Source organism: Ptychodera flava, chromosome 4 (assembly GCF_041260155.1).
Source record: "Ptychodera flava strain L36383 chromosome 4, AS_Pfla_20210202, whole genome shotgun sequence".
Taxonomy (NCBI): domain Eukaryota; kingdom Metazoa; phylum Hemichordata; class Enteropneusta; family Ptychoderidae; genus Ptychodera; species Ptychodera flava.
Window position 1 is genome coordinate 35,802,038 of NC_091931.1, and position 20,506 is coordinate 35,822,543.

A 20,506-nucleotide genomic window follows, 5' to 3' on the forward strand; every position below is an offset into this window, starting at 1 on the left:
ATATTACGCTAAAGTTGTTTTCTTGGTGACGGGAACAGTGCTATATGTCACATTAAAGTCATTTGGACTCCGCAGGCCATATATTTCCGAAGAGCATGATTCATGATGTCAAATTGATGTGTTTACTTCTTGTTCGTGATGTGAAACTGTGTTTCCATGAACTTAAAACATTGACTCTCGGTTTTGAAGGTTTTGGTCTATTTTGAGTAGATTTAGGATGCGAGATTTAGACAAACGACTAATTATCCCCCTCATACCTAAAAACGTTTATTTGACAGACTTTAAGCTTTGACCCATAACATGTGATCGTGCAATTGGCTGTTTGAGTATTGTAAAGGCCTCAAGTCGTATAACTGGGGAATAAACCTCTCACATCCCATATACATTGGTACACTCCCTGGGACGTTGGGGGGTCTGTGTTGTTCTGTCACACCTGTATGCTGCATCTCCCTTGATGATTCTGTTAATCCGTCTGCCATTACTGTGTCACAGCTCCATGATGATATTCCGTAGTGCAATCAACAATGAGACAAAGCAATTATCTGATTTGTGAGATAAATGGGTTTATTCAAGTGTAAGCATTCCTTCGAGATTACGTATAGAATGTGGTTTTGGAAGATTGGAACGATTAATTGAAATAAATCGAAGATAACACAGAAATAAGAAACTACACCAAGTTGTAGCAAAGAAGGAGTTTGAGGTTAAAGGTCAAACGACTGATACATGTGTCACAGAGTCTCTAGAAAACTCCCTCTATTGGTGATTTGACACATACTTCGATCTAATTTGCACGATACAACTTTGATTTACTGAGCGTTGGAAATTCACTCCAAGCTATTACAGTGCTATCCTGTCTAACTCAAAAAAATTGCAATAGGTATCTTCATTTGTGCTAAAGGCAATCTGCCCATTGTGCAGTACAAAAACAGCAGTCGCGTCAGTGTCACAAGTATTTCTGTCAATTTCAACGTCATCATTTACATAAGTATTTACAGACTGTCAGATGTGTCGAGAACGATTTTGTCATCAAGTCCACCTGTCGGTGCATTAAATCGCTTAATAATATAAATTGACAGTCATCATACTGGTTTGGAAAAAGTAACATATAATTTTCAATATGCATTATATCTTAAGGAGCCCTGTGGCGTAACATAAATTGTACAAATATAACTGTGCCTATTGAAAAGGTCCAATTTTAACCATAATACTACTGTTAAATCTAAACCACTTTTGAATTGTTTGATATGTTTACTAAGCTATTTTTTACGAAACATACAATACTATTTGGCCTGCCTCTACCGGGTAGAGTTTAACGAATTACTTTAAAACAAACAGAACTCAAAAATCACAGCAAGGTACAAAGACTAAAATGACTAACTCTAGAAATCTAATACAACTAATGTAAAGCTCAATAGAACGTAGTCAGTAACAGATGATTGTTTGGAGAGTTCATGACGCAAAGAGTCAGAAGATAGCGCTCATGCCATAGGCACGAGACACGTCGCTTCGCGAGGGCCCTGCGATGCAACCAGTAAAAAGTTGAATGCATCACCGGGGCCTCGCACCAAGAGGCCAATGCTTGTGACGGTGACCTCACAGGGAGTGAATGGAATTTCCATGAAGAGTCATCACACAGACTTCATCCAGCAGTTGGTTTCCTTATACAAAGAATAGCTCACAGTGTGGATTCAGAGACTACCGCCTGTAAGAGAATGATCACTCTTAACGACAGGCGACAGAAGAGAAAATGGAGGAGGGAGGGGGCACAAAAAACTTGAGTGTTCAGGAGGGCTTGAAAATTCCAGAGTTCCGTGAGACCGGTTCCACCTTTTTAAACTCAATGCAAACCAAGTTTGATTGATCTAACGGCTGTAGGTAGTGTTGTATCGAAATTTTACTGTGACATTTGCCTCGTGGACTCCAGTGTACTACGCATTAACATAATCTGATGAAATTTCAATATCATATTTGTTGTATACCTAAGTACTTCTTACCACTATACTCTAGTAAATTAAATGTGAATCAATTGTCAAATATATACAAATGCACAGATAAATATTGTTTTATATGGGAAAGAATGTGTTTACAGTTTGCTCGATAGACAGCCTTGTATAGTGAAATGACACTTTAGGGAGAAATTCCAAAATCAAATTTCCTGTACACAAATGCTTTTCTAATCAACGAATTCTAGTGGAAGACGTTCATATCAATTGTCAAACATGTGTAAATGCACAGGATAAGTTATTTTTGTAGGGGAAAAATTGTTCATAGTTTGCTCCATAGGCTGCCATGTATAATGACATGACACAATTGGGTGAAATTCAAAAATCAGATTTCTTGCACACATATACACTTGTTATCTCCAAATTCTAGTCAATTGAGTGTGACGTAGCCTGTTAATTATCTGTCACCTGGTAATGAACTTTACAGTAAGTAAATCCCATAAATTTAGAGTTTCTAACGCCAAATGATAAAGTAGTAATTTTGACCGGAACAACACAACGGTCACGGGGTTAATTTCAAATTAAGTCTATTTATCGTTCAGAGGTTGGTTTGTTCCTTAAATATTTAGGTTAAACTATTACAAACGCATTAAGATGGGATATCCGTATTACACAATTGTCAAAAAAGCACAACAATGTTTTTTGTTCACCCCGTCAACTCAATAAATTTTGTGGCGATGTTAGAACTCTAATTCATTTAACAGAACAGCCATAGGGGTGTTCTTATTTTTCCTATCATTATTTAGCATGGCATTAACACAACACGGCAGGTAAACCACAAACTCGAAAGAACAGTCAAAGTTGCTTCTAAATTGATTGGATGGGACGTTCCATCTGATCACTTTATGAGCATTCGCCTAAAACGCAGATCAAACAAAATAATCGCAGATGTTTCTCGTCTGGCACATCGTTTTTCAAACTTCTACCCTCTGGAAAAACGTTTCAGATCCATGAAGTGCAGGTCAAGTCGTGTTAAATATTGGTTTTTATCCGCGAGCAGTTCAAAACTGTAATATTTGTCGGTAAAACTTTTGCTTTTTAAAGACTGCCATGCTTTCTTGTAGTGCAGTTTTCATTGCTTTGTTATTTTCCCTGTCTGTGATTGCTTTTATGTGTACATTGTTTTGTGTGTGTACAAGTATAAACGCCAAGGAACATTCATCTCGATTTTCATCTGGTCGACAAATAAACTTAATATCAAATTATGTCACATACACATAGATACTAAGGCCCTCGTCCACCTTGGAACTAAAATTTGTTATCAACATTGTATGCGCCAAATGTCAGATGTCACAACTTAATTTCTGATAAGTTGAGTCCAAGGCATTACCTGTGAATGGACTGGATTTGACGACAGTATGGAGATGCTGGCTCTACTATTTCTGTAGGAAGGTACGTCTCCCATCTCTGTGGGAGGGATGACCTGGATTCGAATTCCCATCCCATCTTCTCCACGTTTCTCTGCCACAATCTAATGAAAATAATAATAACAAGGCAGTATTGCTGAAGGCAATGAGTACTTGGGCCGTGATAGAGTAATTTTGAGGACAATATATACTACTATTCAAATATGGTCTTGAATTTCCTCCTGTCAATTAGGCATTTGATTAACTGGTTATTAAACGAAGCAATGGCATGACAACGGCAAAATATGTCTAGCAACTTTTGTGGAGTTTGAGGCAGGGGTTCTTTATTTATAGTGGAAATTGCTTAAAATCCTTAAATATTCAAATTACAGCAAATTTCTTTTGTTCTCGATGGTAGATGTCTAATATTTAGATGGGCATATTTAGATTTCTACCCTATAGTTATCTCTATATACCAAAAATCGGACATCCAGCTCTATTGGCTTGCTCAGAATTAGATATGCGCATAATTAATGAGGTACAATATGTGGTGTCATAAGGTGTCTTATCATACCAAATATGAAGGGTGTAGCACTTGTGGTTACTGAGTTGTGGACAAATATATATATTTGAGGTCAAAGGTCATTGAGGTCACGTCACATTTTGTCATAATAATTGTATTGCTAAGTTATTCCTATATACCAAAAATCAGACCTCTAGCTCTATTGGCTCGCTCAAAATAAGATATGCGCATAATTAATGAGGTACAATATATGGTGTCATAAGGTGTCCTATCATACCAAATATGAAGGGTGTAGCACTTGTGGTTACTGAGTTGTGGACAAATATGTATATTTGAGGTCAAAGGTCATTGAGGTCACGTGACGTTTTGTCAAACAAATCATATTGTTAACTTATCCCTATATACCAAAAATCAGACCCTCTAACTCTATTGGCTCGCTCAAAATAAGATATGCGCATAATTAATGGAGTATAATATGTGGCGTCATAAGATGTCCCATCATACCAAATATGAAAGGTTTCGCACTTGTGGTTACTGAGTTATGGACAATAATGTATATTTGAGGTCAAAGGTCACCAAGGTCACATGATATTTTGTCAAAATGTCTGAGATATCTACGTGAACCGATGGACTCACTGATGGACTCAAGGACGGATATGACCCAATCTATAAGCCCCCTGGACTTTATCCGTGGGGACAAAAAACTGTGTCACTGCATCCTTTGGGCAATATGAATACGATGAGAAACTAAATTTTTATTTTTCTTGGCCTTATACATAGGAGTCTATGGAGAACTGCCTTATACACGGGAGTCTATGGAGGTGTAAAGTAAAAAGTCCTCTAACACGGCCAAATTCGATCGCATTGTGAAACAAATCGACGTGCATCTGTATGGGGTTGGGTACTATTCTTGTGCAAAGTTTGAAAGAAATTGACCAGGGCATGTCTGAGATATCTGCGTGAACGGACGGACGGACGGACTGACATGACCAAACCTATAACTCCCCCAGGACTTCGTCCGTGGGCACTAAAAACAACGCAACAGTTATTACAGCTACACCGGCGGTAGGTTCATATCCAGAGCCCCGTACGGTCTGCCGCCGTCGCTTGAAAACAATCTCATAAACCTGGCCATATGGGCAACTGCATATGGGCAGCTGGTAGCTGCAGTACAGTAGCTCGAGGTTTTGCCTGGGTATTTGGGTCGGACGGCAAGTCTGGTTTTGCCGTCCGACCCAAATACCCAGGCAAAACCTCGAGCTACTGTACTGCAGCTAGGCAGCTGGATGCTTGACTTCCCGGAGAAGGTGAGCTGTCACGTTCAAGCTCAGGATTATTTGTCGATCAAATTTCAGTAAATTTACCTTACCTAGATGAAATTTTGTCTATAGGCTGAAATTCGCCAAAGTTTGACAAAATTGCATCGATTTTTTAGGTTCACATCCGACATTTTTGAGTTTTGAGTGCAGACAGAAATAAGTTTTGAGGCAACATGGCTGCGACCCCATGTTGACCCCTAGCCCTGCGTACGATGCTATGTGCTACAGCTAATTACACACAGCATCGTACGCAGGGCTAGCGAGAGAGTTGCCGACATCGACGGTTATTTACGAGAAGTGAATAAAAGACTGTCATTTTTGGAAGCGATCGAGTAGCTGAGATAGGCTGGGATACGACTTGGGCCCAAGAACGCTGAATTTCGGCAGTAATTTGGCTTTTTACGTCAAGTCCCAAAATGGATTTGAAGTCACCGACCCTACGTACGGGTCTTTGCAGTGTGGTGAGCGGGGCGATTTAGCTGTAGCGGAACACGCAGCATCGTACGCAGGGCTAGTTGACCCCAAGTGAAAATGTGTTCGCGATCAAATCTTCCTATATTTTTTTCAGAATTTTCGACAAAATCATTGCTTCTTAAATCTTTTGTAAAATATAAAATACTAAAATAAAAATGCGATGCGCCATGTCTCCAGATTTCTAAAATATCATTCGTTGACCGTTCGACGGAATACTCATTTCGCAAACTTGTGACGCAGTTGAAATTCAATACTGACCGCCAAATAATCTTAATGAGACGAGATCATTCTAGACATCCTCCAAATTATCCAGCCATTCGGGTTAGAGTTCAGCTCGCTTAGAGTATCATAACATTCTTCGGCCTTCGTTTAGATCGACCCTAATCTCTCCCATTTATGAAATAAATACACAAGCTACCTTGACAAAACTTAGTGCACCATCCAGGACCAAACGCACTACAAATCTGTCTTGACGTCATCATCTCCTTACATGGTAATCGGCATACCGTATTTTTTAGCAAAGGAGACACAGAATACGTCAGAGTATTCAGTTTCAAAACGTATTACATTGTGTGATGTTGTCAAAAAAAGGTAATGTTACTGCAGTGGTATAAATTACAAAACACAAAAGTTCAAATCAGTTTATTTTGGACTGGCTTTACCCAACATTTCATATTGTTTCTTATGTCAGATTTGACCACGTGCTTACTGGCGACCCCTTTACATGCAAATTTTGTGTCAAATGGTGTGTTCTCCTGGAAAAACAAACGTATGATTTCTATATGAAGGAGGCGAAATTTGCCCTCAAAACTCGAAACCACCCCTTTATGGGGTGTACCTAGCTATTTTGAACGAGCTTCTCGAATCTGCAGCTCTATTTCGAAATGATGGTCTGGTTTTCTCAGCTCAAGGATGGGCATTACTATTCTCAACTGGGGGTACAGTTTCCAGTCGTAATGTTTTTCATTGTGTCTGGGATATAAAACCTTTCCTTTTTACACTTTTACTTTGATTAACACTAGTCCACATCTTGTCAGCGATTAAACATGTTTCAAGTTTAAATGTTAAATTCTGGTCTCGAGCCCTCTTGTTCGACCAACTGAAATTACCCCTCCCACTTTGGCTCGTCCAGTGGGTGTAGCAAGGGTCGTGCCTTCGCCTAGGAAACGGAGGGTGCATTAATTGTTGCATTTCGATGCACATTTTGATTATATTCAGAAGACTTTGTGGCAAAAACTCAGATAGAGAAGCATTAATATTCACATCTCACTTATTCAAGACTGGCTGAGAGCAGCACTTCCATTCAGTTAATATCATTACGCCATTTATTATGCCAAGAAAGATGAAGCCAAGACATTTTGCCCTCCCTGGTCTCAGCCAGAAATGGTTATACCTTACAGAGTTTTTTCCCACGGAATGAAAACAAATGTACTTGGGCTGAGGCCCAAGTACAATAATAACAACAACAACAACAACAACAACAATAATAATAATAATAATAATAATAATAATAACAATGATAACAATAACAACAACAACAGTCGATGACAGATTTAACCTGAAAGAGTTGAGCGTACCTTCTTGACAAAACAGATTATCATGTTTCAAGATCCATAAACTGTATCTTTTGGCTAATTTTTCAAAACTTTTGTTTTGTGTTAATGCCAAGTGAGTATAATTTCCATTGTTATTGTTGAAAACTGTATTCAAGTCCGGACTAGAATTTATTTGAAAACAATAAACAGTGATCACTACACATGTTGACAAAAAAAAAAGAATACTTGAAATGAATTTTAAGCATGACAAACGGATTGGGGTCAGACACGGTAGCAGAATACTGGAAAACTTGCCACAAGTTACAGCTTATGTCCCTTTAAATATAGCTGCAGGACAGCAATCTCCGAAAGACGTTGTTTTCCAAGGTAGTCGTGATTTGTCTGAATAAGTCCTGAGCAAAGGATAATCAGGAGTCGCCCAATGCCGCCAAAAACAGGAAATGACATGTTGTACGAGCTGAAATACATTATTCTTGGTCGAAGGTCATTTCAGGTTATCCAAAAATTTGGGATATTACTTTTTAGGTTTTCACCGTTTGGTCAAAGCGCAACAGAAGCAAAATTTCTAGCCTTGTTCGTTGGTTTAAAAAATTAGATATGTGCATAATTCATAAGGTGGAAAATTCTTAATGGTGAACTCCCCATATGAGGTGGCTTATATACCACGAAACACCAAAGCTAGACATGTTGCGCAGTCTCGGTAGAGGGACTGTCACAAGTTGTAGCTGCTCAAGTATGTGGAAATAGGTCAGGAATACATCTTGATCCCACATTGGTCAATATCCAAGAAAAACCAATGATTTATAGATATCTGCAGCAGATAACACTGAGATGCGTACGTCATGAGTCATAAAAAATCTCACTAACGACAGGCGCCCCCTCAGTTTGAGATTAGTTACTTCTTTCGTGAGTTGGGCGTGTTCCAAGGTGACAAAGATCGTGAGTATCGATTTCTCCTACCAAAAGCGACCTGAAACAAGCGTTTCGAATTGGTTGAGGGACCGTGTATGAAAAACTTCATCAGTTTTCGCTGCGCACGCTATTATCATACGGATCATACTCATAAGAAACATTGTCGCAAAGTTAGGATGACCTGTGGTCACTTTGTCAACTAGAATACGAAATTAACAGACATTTATTTTGAAAATAGAATACGACTACATTACAGCTCCCTTTAAGGTAATATGCGCCTCGAAAGTGAAAGGCTTAAACTTTTGATCAAACTGTCCTCAAGGAATTTTCAACTATTCGGCTTCAAATTAAAGAAGACAAATTTGGGACCACCGTGCAAATTTTGGAACAAGAGAAATACATTTCCCAATATATATCGATATTTGATATTCAAAATTTGCGCCATCCCTGTGTTAGGTTTGGAGAAAAATGAAATTTTTAATTCGAAAAACTAAGACGGTGAAAAGTCTCCTTATTCCAAGGGCTTTAAAATGAACCCCCACAAGTGGTAGATCAGAAAAGAATTGTAAAAGTTTTAGAGTCCGAATATCAGGTGCACATTAAAAAAGCAAACTAAGCAATCAAAGTTTACCTTAGGAACAAAAAGCAAGAGCAGCGTGGCAGTTGTACAGAACAAGATGAAACAACTGATGGTGATGTAAACAGCGTTCAGGTTTTCCCTCAGTAGTATGGATATTGGTAGTCCAATCACGCTGAAGATAATGACGGTTAACAGTGAAGCGCCGACGTATTTGCTGTCGTTCAATCCAGGTATTTGCACGAATCTGTAGGTACATAACAACGGTGATTTTTGTCATTACGTCTCGTACAGTTTACGTTTTCAGACCAGAAGCGTCTCTTCGGGGCAGTTCATCAACAAAGCACGGGGAGAGACGGTGAATATTTTCATATTGCAGGGATGTGTCGCCCAACTTGGAAACATCTACCTATGTATACTCTCAAAATTGACAAATTGGTAGAAATGTCTGGTCAAAACTTTGCGAATATCTTCAGGTTCAATATCTCCAGGTCATTTATATTGTACTGCGCGTGAAGATTTTCCTATAGTATAGGAATTATTGATTCCTAGGTTCCTATGGTTTGGTTTTTCCGGATTAACAGTCGAGTTTTTTTCTTGCAAAAGTGACCTATTGGGGCTGCACATAACCTTATATCTTTCTATTGAAGAAGCCCCACCCGGGGACGCCCGGATGTACGGTTCAAGTTTAAAATTTACCACTACAGCAGTCGGTCACAGTCAAGGTAGAATGCGCCTCGAAAGTGAAAGACTTAAACTTTTGCTCAAACCTTCTTCAAGGAATTTTTCAACCATTCTCTCTCAAAATAGAGAATAAAAATCGGGGGTCACCGTGCAAATTTTGGAACAAGATAAACAAAGTACCCAAGGTTTACCGATATTTGAAATTCAAAACGACTTCCATCCTTACATTAACTCTATGGGGAACAATACAATTTTCAATTTTCGATCAACTGAGACGGTGAAAACTTTTTTTTCATCAAGAGCTTTAAAATGAACCCCACAAGTGGTAGATCAGAAGAAAACCATATTTCTGTCACCGAGGCGCCTTCTACCGTAACAGGCAGCGTTAACAGATATGTTTCCAGCTTGGTACTAAAGCTACAGTATATGTCCATGAAATAAAAAAATGCCAGTGTTTGCTTTAATGTATGAGTAGAGATTAAGATGTTTTGTATATTTCACTGAGAGGCAAATATGATGAGAGGGGGCAAACTCTTTATTGGAAAATTTAGTAACGCTTGTATTTCAGAATTACATCAACTTGCTTTTCTGTAGAAAGAGCTTTTATCTGCATACAGCAATAAACTAATCGATTGTTTTACTGTATTCATCACTAGGCATCATTTTTATCTATCCATCATTATATTTTTAGCTCACGTATTCACACACGTGGGCTACTGTCGCAGCGATGTCTGTCTGTGTGTCTGTGTGTTTCTCTGTCTTTCTGTTGGTCCGATATCTCAAAAAGGATTATTCAGATAAGAATCAAATCTAGTACATAGATTTAGTTTGCAAATGGCAAAAACTGACTAGTTTTGGGTGGGTGTGACTTGCTTACTTTTTGCTCATTTACATGATTTTAGAAAAAAAGGACTATACAGTGAGAACGACAGCACACAATTTGATGAGATTTGCTACAAATATTGATCAAACCAAGATATATCAGCCATGAAAGGTATCAATCACAAGTTGGGCAAATCACGTACATTTCGGGAAACTACATCATCAGTGTTTTTTTTGAAAATACCAATAACTAAAAATCGGTACACCCTCACAACTAGTACCATAGCTTTATCACAAAAATATATATTGAAATATCAAATTGACAAAAAAACTGCTCTATATGTTGGGTTCTTGGGTCATACATGTATGAAATTCATAGTATTAATTATTTGCTTATTTAGGGAGCGTTCAGTTATTATGGCCGGGGGTGGGCCGGCAAATTCTTCCTGCGCATCAGTCAAAATGAGTGAACCCCCTACCCATTGTGCCAAAAACTTGACGACCCTCCTTTCAAGATGACAAAAATTTCATGACCCCCCCCCCCCCCCCACATTGCTTGAGTAAAGCTGCACACAAAAACACCTGGGGGGTATGGAGCGATCGAATCCAAAAAAAAGCTTAGATTTTTTCAAATGACCTTCCTTACAAACTCACAAGATGTTAATGCTTAGATTTCCCCTTCTGACTTGCTATAATTTTGAAGTTACCCTTCAAAGGGGTAGGACAGAAATTACTGGTGGATCGCAATATATTTGTGCAAGCGTGTGTGTACAAAATTTTGATATTTGGATTTAATTAAAAATCAGCTGTTGAAAATGTTGATTCACTATTACATGGTAATGTATGAGAAAACTATGTAACACTTTTTCAATGCAAAACTATATCTATGCATTTATAGATATTTGATAATTTACATAAATGTACTTAAAGATCCATTAGCTGTAACTTTGGTCATTTTTTAAATTTTGTTTGTTCTGTGTATCATCTGCAGTTTCTGGTTTGAATCCCTGAACCATGAAGAAATTCCTAACATTTAGCTCATAAATATACCCTATATGAGTATAATCTGCATTGTTATTGTTTAAATTTTGTATTCAGGTCCGGACTAGAACACATTTATCAACAATAACAATGACCATTTCACACATACAGGCTGTGTTGGCAAGCAGGACACCGGGCATTGGTCATGATGATCGGATTATAGTAAAATTCCGTTGTTGAAACATTGAAAGAGAGTAGTGAAAAATTAGTGAAAAGTTACAGCTAATGTCCCTTTAAATGAAATAGGATTGTTACAACTGGCATGTGGACAAAAAGTTTGACCTTAGAATTTCACCAAAAATCTTCATCCACTTACATGGGAGTCAATCATAAAATTGTGGATATTTTTTTTTCCAATGAAAAACTTGGTATACTTGTGCATATACAGACGTTTAATAATTAACGTAATTGTACTTGATTAGAATATGATGGTTAGAGGTGCATATTATGTGTAAAAGAAATCTGATTATGGAATTTCACTGAAAGTTTTCATCCACTATACATGGGAGTCTATGAGGAAAGTATGAATATTTTTTTTCCAATACAAAACTATCAAAATCTGTGTATTTACAGACATTTGATTATTCATTTTAAAGTACTTAGTTAAGCTAGGATGGTTAAAGATTGATATGTGTACAAGAAATTGGATTTTGGAATTTCACCGAAATGTTGATTCACTATACATTGGAGTCTATGAGAAAAACTAAGAATATTTTTACAATGCTAAACTAATGTGTGCTTTCATAGGTGTTTGATAATCGATACAAATGTACTTGATTCAAATAGGGTATTTAAAAGTACAGATGTGGACAACAATTATGATATTGGAATTTCACCTAAAAGTATCATTTAACTTTTCATGGTACATGTACTAGTAGTCTCAGTACAGGTAACTGTTAAATAATTTCCCTGACAAAACTTGCTATATCTCTAATATGTAAGTAATAGGAATTGTTCATTGCCCTCAGTGCAGTGAGCTTGATTTACAATACGACAAGCCTCAGAGTTGTTAAGTCAAGATGTTCATGTGACAGATAATTATACTTTTGTTCAGAATTGCAGTTGAATAACTTCAGAGAATGTTATCATGCAACGAATCATTTTTTTCTCGCAGAATATTTCTGAACACTGAAACTGCTATATGACGGGACGAATACTTATGAAAATTAAGTGACCCCTTCTGAGCTGTTTGAAAAAGACATGACCCCCCCTTGCATTTTTCAAATTTGAGGTGAAACCCCCCCCCCTGGATTTTGCCGGCCCACCCCCGGCCATAATAACTGAACGCTCCCTTATTTCTTTATTTTAAAAAGGCAGAGGTGTACAAGTTTTGACGTTGGCGCTAGGACAATTTGTCAGCTCACCCTGGACATAATGACTGATGTTCAATTGTTGATATGCCGTCAAAATACATAAGCTTGCATTTTTTTACCTTGTCTGCCATGTTAGAAAAATTCCAAACGAGAGTAACATGCCCTTGTAGACGTACATCGTGATGGCGAACTTCTGCATACCATGTGAGTAACAGCTCTGAATCGTGTAGACGTACTCCACAACTGAATCCTTTGATACTGCTTCCTAGATTGGGAACAAAATTGCGTTAGAATCACATGATTGTATGGCAGTATAGAGGACATTGTCCTTAATTTTGGAATGGAAATCACATAAAAATGGCCGGCTTTCACTAAACAGCAAAACCGACGAAGTAAAAACTGACCGATTGAACATCATATACACGTGATGATACACATTCACATTGACTCTAGTTATCCAGAGTTGCAGGTAATACAAATACTACAACTACTAATATCCAAAGGATAAACTAGAAAGATCAAAATCCAGAGGCAATTCATTTCGAGGGTAAAGGATAGCCTTCTTGAAAGCGATATACCTATCATGTATTGCAGATGTTGCAAGCAGACTTAATAGTTGAAACCCCTCAGTTGCCTACCTCGACTGAAACTACCTTGTCTTGAACGATAGCTGGTGACAGTACTTGCCAAGATATCAGTATCACCAAGTCAACGGTCACCATAACACCCACCATCAAAAACAGTTTATGGTCGCGTACGCACTGTGTTAAGAAATGTATACATATCTATGTATTAGCTCTGAGCACGGGCATTTAAACCGTGCTTTCTCAGAAGGTCACATGATGCCACTTGCAACACAATCAGCATTGACTTTAAGATAGCTTGCCGCCTTTTTGCTCACAGTGTATTGTCATAGCCACGACTGCTGGCGTTTTTCACAGTTTTCCCGTCGCCATACTCGGCCAAAATCAACGTGGACGCTTGAGCCATTCCCACTTATCACGATTGTGGCAGACATGGATAAACATGACGTAAACATCACAACTACCTCGCAATTTGCACCTGATTATATAAAAGTCATCGTTGGTCTGACGCCTAATGTCGAAGTCTGGGGCAAGGCCTTTTGTCGAAAAGTATCGAAATATGGACTTAAATTAACTGACACTGGCACAAGGTAACAGGGTTTATGGTTTTCTCCTGAAAAATTCTGTGCGTTTTGACAAAGAATCTATTCTGAACATACATAGAACACATAATGTATTGTGCATTGATGCATTGTACACAGAGACATCTTGAGACATTTTCGACAGCAAAACTGTTATCCTTAGTCTTGTTGATTGTTTCAATTATTCCTTGAGGCGATTCTGTTTATAGCTGGAATAGTAAACGAGTTTTGAAAATTGTTATGGTATACTTGAATGAGTGCTTAGCCAAGAAAATTGCCAGTTGTCCATCGAAAACACCTCGGCATGCTCTGCAAATATTCATGACTGTTACATTACCTGCATAGATATTATTTCATCTTGGACGGTCGATGATGACACTACTTGCATATAAATTAGTATCATCATGTCAACCGTCTCCACCATACCTAGCATTGTATACAGCTCAACTATGGGTATATAAACGTGTAGTATATTTAAAAATTGACATGATCTTTTTTTAAATAAACCGGTAATCATCTATTGATTCGTTTTGGCCCATATCGTTTACCATAGACATTTGCAGTGTATTTCACGAGTTTTCACTTTTCTATTTGGACCCTTAAAGGTATACTGTCACCTGTTCCAATTTTGCCACAGTTACCATGGAAAGAGAAAATCGAACCAATCACAGATTTTAAGCGGGTGGCCGCTTTTTAAAAACAGCGCCCTCAAATGGGCATTTTGAATACCAAGGAACGCCCCTTTGACGACATATGGGTATATTTAGATTACAGGTGACTGTATACCTTTGAAGTATCGGTAAGTGATCATAGTAAACGATGCTTCATGGCCTTACCTTACGCTTGTGCACTTGAGTGGTGAACACTACGTACACTCTCCACAGTTTTGAAAAGATTGCACCAAATGATAACGTAAAACCAAGCGATAACATCCATGGACGGGTCTATTTCATCGTCAATACAAGAAGGGTACAGGTCATATTAACTGTCACATTCAAACATTTGGGTAAACATGTTGATTTTAAGACTTTCATTTGATATCTATGTTAATATTTATGATTGTATTTAAGTATGATATTTTATCATCATAAATATAACAATGTAACATAAACATAATGTTATATTAGTAAAGGGATTAAGGACATCGATTATGACATATGACTGCAATTACATTATCCCAGAATGGTTTACAATCTCCTTTGCGGTATGTCTTTTGTAAAGTTTCCATTTTTTTATGTATCTTCTATTTCCGAGAACTACCTCACAGGATAAACCATAGAAAATGGAGAAATAGCACAAATATCACAACATTTAAAATATCAACAAAAAGTATCAGTGCAAAACACACACACACCCACACACACACCCACCCACACATATATATATATATATATATATATATATATATGTTTGTGTGTGTTATATTACCACTATAAGTAATATTTGAAATACCTGACAGACTTGTGTAAACTGTTCCATTGTCAGCAATTTACGGTCAAGTCCATTGCAAATGATGCTTGAGTAAGTGACAATACAACCACACATCATGATGCTGTTTATGTTCGGACTTGACATCTTAATGACTCTATGAATGAGAAGACATTCAGTGGTTCATTAAATATACAGACTAGACTCCTGAGAATTGTCAACAAATCAAGCATAAAGGATAGAGGTCTTATGGAAAGTGACAAACTCTCGGAACGATGTTCTACTTACGTAAAGCAGCACCGTTCATTAACTTTATAATGACGTTGGAAGGAAAATGACGATGACCGTTCATGCACGGTCAGGTGAGGATGGGTCAATTAAAGTTTAACCCTTTCATACATGAAGCTTCATATTTTAAAGTAGGCACTCCAACTTTGTAACATTTTTAAAACACATATTTTTAATGCCAACGGTCGATATTTGAAAAGGGGACTGCGCGCGGATCGCGAGATATCGATAAAAACATGTCATTTCCCGAGCGTATTTTTCACATCCCGAAGTTTTACGATCGTTCTAATTTTGACTCGAAATCCCCCGAAGGTTTGTTGTTGTGCTGATTGACGATATTCTAGGGAGTCTACAATAAGTTCGAACGACGCAATTAATTTACTTCCCACTGCAAAGACTTTATATACAGCATTATGCCTTTACCTCAGGTAAGTTTTTAAAAACTTTTCCTTAGTTTTTGTCGTTTTCATTATTCTAAATCGGTTGTATTATATTTTTAACCAATACCACATAAACATCAGTTTTTACATGTCAAATATTAGCCGCCTCCGATGACTACATTTTGTCGTCTGCCACAGTACGCCGCGCGCGTGGTATGCGCGCGTGGCATGCGTCTATGCATATCACGCGGCGGCCGCTATGTATCAACCGCACGTAACTGTGCTAGTCACCTTTGTCAATTCTGGTGGAATCAGCAAAAATTGTTTTTCGTTTATACGCCAAGTCAGTAAGACTCAGCTTTCTCCCACAGGCCATGACCGATCACCGACGCCAGTGGTACTGTGGCGTACAGCAGCGTCAGCGTAGACTCGTACTCCATAGCTTAGTTGACAATGGCCACAGTGCCGAACGTTCGATGTTCGGAAGCTGAATTTAGGTGGGCCACCGGAATTCAAACTTTTACTTTTTTGAAGACATGTTTTTATCGATATCTCGCGATCCGCGCGCAGTCGCCTCGTCAAATATCGACCGTTGGCATTAAAAAAATGTGTTTTAAAAATGTTACCAGTGTGAGTGCCACTTTAAAGTAGTCCGCGCCTCGATATTAAATTACTCAAGTTTTTAAGTTGCTCAAACTTCTCTTTGGGAAACGTTACAGTATCCCCTTTCGAAATAAAGAATAAAAATCCATATCGACAAGAAAAATTTTGTACCAGAGAAACATTAAATTACCTAATATTTACCGATATTTATATTTAGAACGGCCATTATCCCTATGTTAACTATATTGGGCAAAAGTTAAATGTTCGAGTTTCAGAAAAATAAGCCACGAAAACTGTATTTACTCAATAAGTTTCGAAATGGGCCCCCAAATAAAACCAAAAAAGTATTGAAAACATTTGCGAAAAATTTGAATTTCTGTCCTCGCATTTTACCTTTATGGAAATTCATAATGCCTCGGGTTTTTGTCCTTGTTGTTTTGTCCTTTTTAGGAAATTTTCGGTTTTGTCCGTATTGTTTTGATTGTTTTCGATTGGTTGAAGCAATGCTATTTCACGCCAGCCTTATTCGGATCGGGAAATTATTTTTTTTTAAATCTGCCTGAATCTGTATCTGATCAGACAAAATAGACACTCACTTTTTATTCCTGTTCATGATATTATACGAGAGAAGTCCAATCGCCAAAATGATTCCAAATCCTGCCATGATGGACATACACAACAATGATGTCGTTGAAATCGTCAAAATCTTGACAATCCTAATCGTTGTGTCGCTGTCAGGGGGTGGTCTATCATCTGAAGGGGAAAGATACTTGTATCATTTTATTGCTTAAACATCTTTCATTCAGTTGATTCAGTGTATAAGAACCCTTTTAGTCTCGGAGATACCGGTGATTTTGTGGACTTACAGTTGTGGCGTGCATCGTGTGGCGAATAAAGGGGGTGTCATGTGCGCATCGCTGTGCCCGCGTTATATCGTATATTTGTTAGAGGTTTAAAAATATTATCCATAAATCAAACCCAGCGACGGTATATACGGTATACCACTCGATTTTGACCAATTCACTTCACTTGGTGTGCTTTATTGCTGAAATAAGCGACTTATCATATACCCGTGCAAAGAATTTTACATATGATAGGATAACCTTAAATTTGTGGTTTGACTTTTATTCCGCCTTACGCATAAATATGCAAACATTTGAGTGAATGGGCTTTATTTACAAACTTTCCATATCTCAATGAACACATTATGGGAAGAGATTCCAGGGACTCAAAAATTGTCGCACGGGAAGAAGTTATCATGCTGCAATATGTTATTACAATCGTTGCCGATCTGCTTTAAATTTCTTCTGATGTTTGTAGCGCTTGATCGTCGAAAAGGGGGAGAGAGATGGCCATTTTGTTTGTTTACACTGACAGTTGTCATGTCAACAGGCGTATGTGTCACGTCATGCGCTCACTAGGAGGAGGACCGTGCCGTGCGAACGGTAGAATGTCTGCGAGAGCTTGGAATAACCATGGGATAGCTAACCATGCTAGCAGAGCTAACCATGGGACAACATTATAAGATTCAACGTATAATTCCTGTATTTAGCCACCCGAAATAGCCTTGTTCCTCAGAGCCCTGCAAATGTTTATTTCGGCAACATCGCATCGTATAGGCAGAGAGCAGCAGCCATTGTGTTTGTTTACTTTGTTTACTATCAAATTGCAAATGTAGTTGGAACATCCCAAAACTGATGACGTTTATCGTGCATATCTTGACGTTTACATCACGGCTGATATTTTACGGTAAACGTCACCAGGATGGGGCGATATTGGCAAGGGTACGTTCTATAGTAATTGAGCATCATAACCGATTTACCATTATATCTTTGGAGAAGATGGTAAGAATAATGACATGACATAACATGAAAGGTTTGTGTGTTTTTTGTTTTGCGTTTGTTGTTGTTTGCGTTTCACAATATGACAATGACGCATTTTGCCTGACATGCATACTGTATTACATGCCCATGTCTTATATGATAAAAGATTACATGATAAAAGATTCTTCCGTTTCAGTTAACGCTTACTTCACCTCAATAAGTTTACTTCAAAAATCGCCGATCAGTGAGACAGTCTTTCAGTTAGTGTGAACTGTTAATTGAGCAACGGCTTAGTTTTTCTGTTGGTCGTCATGGATACAATGCATATTTAAATAATCAGACATGATGATAGCAAGGGCAAGATCACGATTTGTTATCCAGGTAAAGGAAGGTGTTTTTGAAAGTTAATATTGGTCATGGCCGAGCCGAGGGCAATGATTTCATCAAGATTACCGTCATTAACACCAGCGCATGATAGTCATATTGTATGCTGTCGCTCTGAATTGATTTGTTGATAGCAGAAGGGAGGGTTGCTAGTGAAATGTGTGTCGTACGTAGGTTAAGGTTCATGTGTAGCCGTAATCCATGGCCCAAGGGTAGATTTCGCCATGTGGTTGCCAGTAGCTTCAAAGAGAATTGATACAGACAGCGAAGCATAACAATGGACGAATATTGTTAATTTTCATTAATTACACTATTCATCATACTTGTCTTCTTTAAAGATAAATTCTGTCATCAAATGAAATAAATGTACCAAGTTAGTAATAACACACGGACTCACCATTTTCCTTCCAAGTTTCTTGCCGTAGTTCACTCCACATTATACTGCCATCTACGGCATGATATCTTCCAATTTCGAGTTGTCGTGAGTCTACAATCAGAGGGAGGAAATTTACTTTCAGACAGTGTTTTCCGTGCCCCTATGACATGGTTTTCTTCAGTTTGGATAATTTAGATTAATTTACATATTCACAGTGTGGATAATTCCAGAATGGGGCCATCTGGCGTCCCCCACCCCCGGCTCTGGAGTAACTGAAAGCTGTCGCGTTTGAACCAATATCGTACGGTAGTCTATAATGAATGAGCCGTACCACCCATATCAACAAATCCGCGATTTCTCCAAGCAGTAGAATCACCAAATGATACTTCACGCATACCTGGAGAAATTTTAGGATGTGAAATCGCAATCTTGCAGCTGCTCGTATCAAAATATAAAGGCCGCAGAACCTCGAAAATTGGCAAATTTTGTGTCCGGTGTTGATATGTTGACAAGATAGGACCACTGCAGACGGCAATATGTATAGCAACCGTTAACACGTTCATTGTATGGGATAAGGACATTATCAAAACAGTGTGCTGCCGTACATCACCAGCAGAGCAGGCCTCGCAAAGCATTGTTATCACATCAGGATAACAAAGGCAGGTCGTCACTATTACCTCTCTCTTGCTTAATTGACATGACACCTTTCCTGTCACCGTCCTCCGCGAATTTAAGTGGACCCTGTAGAAGATTTTAAAACAGTGAATGAATAGCAAAATGCGATAAGATCATCTAGACTTGCTTTTATTTTCAGCGCTTGTCTCACAGGAAGGCTATGACGCGAAAAGTCTCTGGTCATATTGCTTGTAGACCACATCTTGTCATGAAATAGCTGTTTGACCCACCACGGTCCCTCCACGGGCCGTGGACTCACACACCAGGCATTTTTCAGAATACTATACAGTCAGAAACTAAGATATCGAATCCGTCTTTCTCGCTCTAACGGAAAAGACACTTTCTGTTTCTTCATGTATCATTCTCTCTACAATACTGAACAAACAATTGCTTGAACCAGACAAAAAGTATTGTTATTTGTTTTTTTTCTTGCAAAGCAATAAAAGCGGCGAGTAAATATTGTAATGAGCCATATGCCAAATGCTTATTAAATGTACATCCCCGGAGAGAAACAAACAATAAGTGTTCTTTTTCAATGAAATGATTCAATTTGTAGTGAAATTAGAACACAGATACTGATATATTGTTCGGTTCAAACAAATAAGTAGATGCAGATTTTGATGGGTACTTTCCCGCTCTGCATCTAGTTTCATGGTATACTCCCTTAACCCATTCACCACTACAGTTTGAATCCAACTCTATTGTTCTCTACGGTAGTGTTGGACGTCCATCTGGTTGAGCACTTGAGAATAACCAGTATTCAGCTTGTTCACACTCCCTGTATATATGACCAAGTTGATATTGATGACTTGAA

General features: G+C 38.2%; 1 protein-coding gene across 1 annotated transcript; it reads right to left on the reverse strand.

Moving 5' to 3' along the window:
- Positions 1-590: 590 nt before the first annotated feature.
- On the reverse strand, positions 591-19,078 carry LOC139132259 (gamma-aminobutyric acid type B receptor subunit 2-like). The gene is made up of 9 exons (XM_070698648.1): positions 19,039-19,078; positions 17,031-17,187; positions 15,188-15,320; positions 14,572-14,679; positions 13,209-13,331; positions 12,690-12,835; positions 8,765-8,957; positions 3,334-3,474; positions 591-1,702 (listed from the first exon to the last, which is right to left on the reverse strand). The coding sequence occupies exons 1-9, from the start codon at positions 19,076-19,078 to the stop codon at positions 1,676-1,678; spliced, it is 1,068 nt and encodes a 355-aa protein (XP_070554749.1). The 3' UTR covers positions 591-1,675.
- Between the last annotated feature and the right edge of the window lie 1,428 nt (positions 19,079-20,506).